The sequence below is a fragment of the Aplysia californica genome, unplaced genomic scaffold (assembly GCF_000002075.1).
Source record: "Aplysia californica isolate F4 #8 unplaced genomic scaffold, AplCal3.0 scaffold00590, whole genome shotgun sequence".
Taxonomy (NCBI): Eukaryota; Metazoa; Mollusca; class Gastropoda; order Aplysiida; family Aplysiidae; genus Aplysia; species Aplysia californica.
In genome coordinates this window covers 301,279-308,935 of record NW_004797860.1, presented here as the reverse complement: position 1 = coordinate 308,935, position 7,657 = coordinate 301,279, and the positions used below count along the sequence as shown (strand labels likewise).

The following is a 7,657-nucleotide window of genomic DNA, read 5'->3' as shown; positions in this document are numbered from 1 at the left end:
CCGTTTATCAAAGTTTTTGGTTTTGTTCGAGGTACATATGTGCCAAGTGGCATGTTCCTACTAAAATGTGCAGTGGGGGTGGAGTTAGGGAGCCCACTATATTGGCAACGCTGAAAGCACTAGTAGTAGCGTTTATAGCACAGACCTTCACGCTAAATAAACTACTGTCCCGCAAAAAGCACTACCGTCAAATGTACGTAAGTAGCCTACATTCACTACCTTCACGCAAAATCCACTATCGTTTGTGTTTATAGCATAGGCCTTCACGTCGAAAATCACTACTTCTGGCTAGATCTATATCAATGGGTTCACTCTCTTTCAAACAAAAATTACTATTCAAGTAGATCTAGGTTTTTTATAAAAAACTAGATCTATGGCGATCAATGATCACGCTAAATAAAGTACTTTCCCTAAAAAACACTAGATTTAGATCTAGATCAACCCCTAGATGTACGTATATTATTCTTAGCCTCAGGCAATGTATATTATATAATCACACAAACCCCGCTATTTGCGGCTTCTCACGCCGAATTCACTACTATAGAGACTTAAAAAACCACTCGTATTATTAAGGATCGTACTTTGAGTAATTTGCAATCATCTATTTTGTGGATGAATCTTCAAGTTGCCATGGTAACGGTGGACACAAAGGAAAATGAACCATTTTTGGCATGTTTTTTTAATCTAAAAAAGTCCAGACATCACAAGCTTTTTCAGTTACATGTATCTTATAGATTTATATTTTTGAAGGAAAAAAAGATTTTAAAAAATTAGTCATTGAAAAATTTTAAAAGCCTTAGATCTAGATCTAGATCTAGATCTAATCTAGATCTATTTTTTTTAAACTTACAAACATTAATAACTTTAGGTAGAAAAAAGATATTTAAAAAGCATGTGATATCTTGCATAGCTTTATTTGGACTACATCTCTGTCAAGTTTCATTTAAATTTAAATCCGTTCTTAAACTTCTGACTTTAGGAAAAAATGTACAGAAAAATATGATTTCAGGGAAAATGCAATTTTAAATCAAAATTTGTTTTCAAAAGTAGTTAATCACTACCTTTCAAAAGCATTTTTAGAAGAAATATATTTTATTTGAGGCATAATACTTGGGAAAATGACACAATAGTGGCTAAACTAAAGGATAAAACAAAAATTTGAAGCTAAACCCTCATTTCAGGTGCCATCTTTTAGTTATAATAGCCCAAGGTAGATCTACTGATCTTAAAAATACTGGGATAGTGTTTTGTGTATAATGTCTAAACCACGAAACAACCGCAGTAGTGTTTATTGACGAAGAATGATGATAGTGTTTTTGACGTGGGTAGTCAATATGGCGTGTATGCGGTAGTGTTTTTAGCTTAGAGATAGTGTTCTTAGCGTACGCCAAAGTCACTAGGGTAGCGTTTACAGCATGTGCAAAAATCACTACGGTAGTGGTTATGGCATGAAAGCTTACGCCAAAACCACTACGGTAGTCTTTATTGCACGGTTGTGTTCTGAGCGTGTTACACCGGCAGACTCCGACCTTCCATTGCAGAATTACAACTTACAAGCCACACTGTTCCCACTTGTGGCCTGTATCCAGGAGACAAAGTTCGCCCCGGCTTCAACTATAGACTTAAGAGGATTTGCTGCGTTATATTCACACGGAGAACCAGATTGCTTCCGGTGGAACCACGATCTACACCGACAACAACACACTTCAGAGACAAGTACATCTTAGGACGACCCTCCAGGCTATTGCTGTAAGGGTCACCCTGCACAGACCGATCACGACCTGCTCTGTTTACATACCACCAAATAACTCAACTAAACAATTTAAAGCTCCAGCTCCCAAAACCCTTTGTCCGATCCAGGCTTGACTACGACTATGAGTGTCAGGTCTATGGATCGGCAAAACCCCACGTCCTGAGAATGCTAGAACCAGTACCAAACCAAGGACTCCACCTCGCCCTGGGGGCTTTCCGCACTTCTCCAATGGAAAGCCTCCAGGCCGAGGCAAACATACAATTTTACTCTCACTCAGACGCACACAACGTTCACTACAAGTACAATACGTAATTAAACGAAACCCAACTCCAGAGAACCAAGCACACAACTGTATTTTCAGAACAAACCTAGACACCATAAATACATTTTAAAACGACGAAGAACTCACCAAACCCTTCGGCCTCAGAGTCTTTGAGGACCTTAAAAACATGCACTTTTCCAAACAAGACATCCAGCAATTTCTTTTCCTCACTTTTCCAAACAAGACATCCAGCAATTTCTTTTCCTCGAACTTCCTCCGTGGCACCTCACCAATGCAAAAATAGACTTTTTTTCGCGCGCTCATATGACCCTATGCAGTTGCGAGCGCCATAAAACTCTTAGGCCCCGCGTCCACTGCGCTTTTTCGTCACTTGCAGGCCAAGCTCACATGCAAATGAGCTTGTTTTTGTCAGTCACTGACTGCCTTTGCCTGACTACGCGATTTGCCTGACTACGCGATTTTCCTGCATGCACGCTTTTTCGTCAGTCGTACAGGGGACTAAGAAAGCCTCGATTCAACTAATTTTTGAAGGAAATTTGCATCTTTAAGTACATTTTTGCTTCTTCATTGTACTTTACATAATCAATAAAGTTGTATCTCATTATAATATATTGTACAATAGCAGATCTGTGCTGAATAACAGCAAAAAAACTGAAATTAAAGCACTTGACCTAGATCTAGATCATTATTTCGTTCTCGGGAGAGCTAAAAATAGGCCATGTTAGGCCTAGCTAGGGACGTGTCTAGATCTAGATCTAGATAGATCTACGCTCTCTAATGTTTAGTGCTTACAATTTTCCGCCAAAATTTAGTTTTCTTCAGACATTATCTGCCGGTCCACTAGATTTAGGCCTAGATCTAGATTCTAGATCTACATTTCGACATATTGTGTCGCTTTGCCTTTCCTGAAACAGTGCTGTATAATAATATGAAGCTTAATTTACCCTTTCCTAATGAAAGTTCTGATGGTCGAGCGAACAGCATGTCTGCGTTTGGAGGCAAACATTATTTCGTCTGTGCTGTGTGTGTTCGAATCCCAATCCCACCTTTTTTTTTTCTTCTCATCGTCCCAGCTTACCCAAAATTTTTCCCATAATTATAATTTGTTGCTTTTTAGTTTTTTAAAGTGGAAATTTAAAAAATAAATCACCTGTACTGTCTGTTGTTCTCGTAATCATAACACTGTGGGCTAAAAATAGGTTTAGCTGGTCTGACATCGGTGGACGCGGATCTTTTTGAGTCGGCTCTACACCATGAAAAAACCTCGTACATTAGCATGGCCTGAAAGTGATCTTATTTTGGTGGACGCGTAGGCTTACCGAAACAAGACAAAAACAAGAAACCCGGATCTAATCTTCACAGATGACTCTAAACCTCGTGGGCGCGCTATCCTATCCTCAAACAGTACACACCAGAGGAGACTCCATCCCGAAGCCTCCATTTTCTTCTGCTGAGGCCACTGCCATTGACATGGCACTGGACTCCGTAGAAAATTCTCCTAACCAATCGTTCCTTATCCTATCTGACTCTCTGTCTTGCATCACCTCATTTACAAACTACACGCTCTCACAACCAAAAATAGTTAGGTTACAACAAATAATACACGCTTTGGCCGAAACTGGGAAAAGCATCGTGTTCGCATAGCTACCTAGCCATGTGGGCATCCGAGGAAACGAGCAAGTGGACTTCCTGGCGAAAGAATCCTTGTCCCTTCTGTTGGGATCAACGACGAACACTCTCCCACAGACTGACTTTAAAAATAAAGTAAAAAACTACGCCTCCAGCCAGTGGGAGACTCATTGGAAAAAAAACAAGAAAACAATAAACTACTCCTCATTAAACCCAAACTGGGTCCGCGAAAACCTTCGGGCCTCTTCAGAAGAGACGAAGTCATTTTTACTCGATATGCATCGGACACACGTCCCTGACACATAAATGCCTCCTTCAGATGCGACACAGATTTTACCTTTCGACACAATTTAACAGAATGTCGAGACATCGAAGAGATCCGAAGGAAATATTTTAGATACAAAAAATTGCAAGATCTGTTTTCCGTCGTTGATCCCAACAGAATCCTTGAGGATTATTTTCGAAGGTCATCGGCCTTTATGGAACATTGTAATTAGCATTAAAATTTTTAATGTTATTTAAAAAGTTATTTTAAGTTAATAATTTTCTTTCACCAATTTTTAGCGCTTCAATAGAGGTGTAGACCAGAATCAGGCTGCGCGGCGAACTGTTGCGAACGGAGCCAACTTTTTTTTGGCGCGCTCATATGACCTTATGCAGTTGCGAGCACTGTAAAACTCTTACTAAAACAAAACAAACAAGATCTAGACTTGGTCTGCTTGGGACAGCATCAGTGGTATGGTACAGTGGAGTCCACTTATAACGAGCCCTGAAATAACAAAGTCTGTTATAAAGACACTATTCTAAATCCGCGTTTTTCCCCCCTTCTTTACGTCGTAGCTTTGAAAATAAAATAGTGCTATAGCGCAGTCAGACAAGCACGTGGGTCGGTTATAGCGGAATATTGCTGCTGCTGTGCGCAGCTCATAGGCCAATGATACATAATATCATGTAAAACCTCGACAGTTGAGATACTTGTTGGTGATCTAGCGAAACCAAGAATGGGAGAGCCCACGTGTGCCTACAATGAAGGCTGGAATGGATGAGTGGGGAGGGTGTGGAATGCGCAAACAAGCAGAACGCATCGCGGGATAGGCCAGCCATGTTAGGCCTAGTCTAGATTATCTTGGCCTACCTTGCCTCTCACTTCTCCGATGCGGGGATGGAGAGGTCACAGTGCTGTGATGGATGGAGCGAATGTGTGACGTCGTGGTGTGTACCCATGTGCGCAAGCAGACGGAACGTACCACAGGGTGTGGTGGGGTAGGGGACAACACAGCGGGCGAATTAACCTCGAGCCCTTTCTTTCTGATCACCAACGCCGAGCTGTCAACATCGCTAGGGCAAGAGAAAGTGGACCTGATTCGATTTTTGATCAAGTAGGGACCTAAGACATAGAGGTCATGTTGAACAAAACCATCTTCAGGGGAGATAAGAAAAATAATAAACAGAACACCAAACTCATAGATTAGGCCTACTTTTATTATTTCCATTGAATTTATTACTGGATCCCTTATAACGAGAATCCTGCTATAACTGATATTTCGCACCAGTCCCTTCCCTCTCGTGATAACAGGGTTTCACTGTATCAATTTGGTGCTATGTTTCTACAGACTACTTTAAATCAGCTCGTTAACATTGTCATTAGAATTTTTTGTGGAAGGGGACCGTGTTCTCAAGAGCTCTACACGTGTGTTTGGTTGTGCGTTGTTTTATAAAAAGAGGGAGGGGGGCAAAGATACAAGTGTATACAAATGTGTCTCAGTGTATGTATGTGTGAGGGAGGGCGGCCCTGGGGGGGAGGGGGGGGGGCATCAAGGGAGTTGGAGCTTGAAGTAGGGTCGGAGTGGGAGGAGATCAAATGAATGATAGCCGGTCAGTTTCATAAACCGCGAGACGCCACTGAAACTGAAAGCACCGATGTCAAAATCCCAAGTCTGCAAAATGTTTAAGTAACTATGAGTACAAAATTCTTTTTGGCAAAGCTGAAGAGACATTCTAATTCATGTTAAGTTTTGACCCAATTGTCCAAGTGTGTCTATCTTCTTTGACATTATTATAATATAACATAAAATTCATACAGTGGAACTCAGATTCAACAAAAGAAGACGTGGATTGTGGATTCAACAAACACATAAATTAGTGAAATCTGATTCAAGGAAGTCGCTTGTAGGGTGAATAGTCCCCACTGGTGTGGCTTCGCTTGTTTTTCCCCTGCAGCCCGCAAAGAAGTTGATCTATAAGACGTGACGTGTCTTAGTGTGTGCCAGGGTCAATAGAGGTCGGGAGCATGGATGTTAATTGTGTTAGTGCATGTGTTTGGGGTTCCCTGGGTAGGCATGAGCGTTTCGTTCGGGCGTGGAAAATCGGCAGAGATAACGACGCGTCACAAACATTATAACCCCCCCCCCCTTCCCCCCAGGTTACTGGACAATAAAAAAAACCCTGCGGAGACATATGTTACGGTATGCTAATGCTAGGCCATACATTGTGGCGCAGCTTGTCGCTCACATTGCTACCGAACAATCGGATGAAACGAAATCGATGGTCAGGCCTGACAGCTTCGTTTTCCGAATTTTACTGTAGTGAAATTCGTACACAACGAAAAGATTTCCATGTCCCGCTGACTTTGCTATGTGGGTGATAGGCTGCACTTAATACTGTTAATTATGGTTTGTGCATTTTTTTGGTATAATTGTCTCTTGATTCTGTTTATGTGCTACTTTCACAGGAGAAAAGTCTTGTAATGGCCAGTTTGTCATCAGCTTTGGTCGTTTGTTTGAAGCCTATACCAGGATCTCCAATAAATTAGTCGGGATGCTGATGAGAGCAAGAAAACAAGGATTGGTGCACTTTGAAGGAGAAATGTTATTTCAGCGCAGAGATGACGATGTAGTGATCACCTGCTTTAAAGTTCCTGATAATTAATACATGATGTAATAACTTTGGAGCTGGTAGACTCACTGAATAGGATCTGATTAATGTGTAGTTTCTTATGACCCGATGAGTTGAAGTAATTATTTGTAAAATTATAGATGGTGTCAATTTACGTTGTTTGCAATATGTACCTACCTTACTTGAACAACATTTGGATAAAGTTAAAAATGTGAGTCTGTCCTGTCCATTCATACAAAAAGGTACAGTGGAACTCGGATTCAACGAGCTCAGGTCCAACGAGAACTCAGATTCAACGAGATGAGATAGATTCCACGGGGTTTTTTTTTCTTCTTTAAAATCAATAAAATTAACCCAGATTCAACAGGGTCGCTTCCAGGGTGAACAGCCCCCGCGGACGTGGCTTCGCTCATTTTTTTCCCAGAACGAACTTAAACTATTCCCGGAAACCATCCATTGCACCTGCATCGTGAACCATTATTCACTAGCGGTCCGGGCGTTGAACGTCGCAGATACAAACGTGTCACAGTTTTTTCCCCTCGGAAATTGATCATTATTACTATGATAAGCTAGTCTTGACTTAGATCTACGTAATGAATTATGCGCTGGTCTATGGAATCAAAAGTTGCCGTATGCTAGGCTCTACACAGCAACACAACTTTTTGGTAAACAATCGAGATAACACAGGCAGGTGCATTTGAACGAATCGGTCTTTTTTTTTTACACAGCTCATAACATACAGGCATTTCAGGTACTACTTGTGACTTCTCTTTGTACATTACTTACCCAGTGCCTGTAATTATCTACACTAAACCTTGTGTTTGATATTATAACGAACACTCGGATTCAACGAGATTTTAGGTCAGGGTCGGCAACCTCGTTGAATCCGACGAGTTCCACTGTATCTGATTCTTTGGGGAAAAAAAACCCCTTGAACATGTCCCTTGCTTTAAAAGATATATGTACTGATGGGAGAAGAAGGCATCATTTAAAAGAAAAAGGAAGACAAATTGTAAGGTGTGCTGCCAAACTCATGGAATTAGCAGAAAAATAAAGTACATGTAATGTGTTTTGTACCTTGTAAGTGAAACCCATAA

At 41.0% G+C, this 7,657-nt stretch overlaps 1 protein-coding gene across 4 annotated transcripts in view; it reads left to right on the top strand.

The window, feature by feature from the left end:
* LOC101846456 (actin-binding Rho-activating protein) overlaps positions 1 to 6,762 on the top strand; it is a 38,808-nt gene extending 32,046 nt beyond the window's left edge. For all 4 annotated transcript variants that reach the window (XM_005107291.3, XM_005107293.3, XM_035972143.1 and 1 more), the window contains exon 3: positions 6,397 to 6,762. In XM_005107291.3, the coding sequence (XP_005107348.1) occupies positions 6,397 to 6,593 (197 nt within the window). In that variant the 3' untranslated portion in view covers positions 6,594 to 6,762. The remainder of the gene's footprint in view (positions 1 to 6,396) is intronic.
* The last annotated feature ends 895 nt before the right edge of the window (positions 6,763 to 7,657 follow it).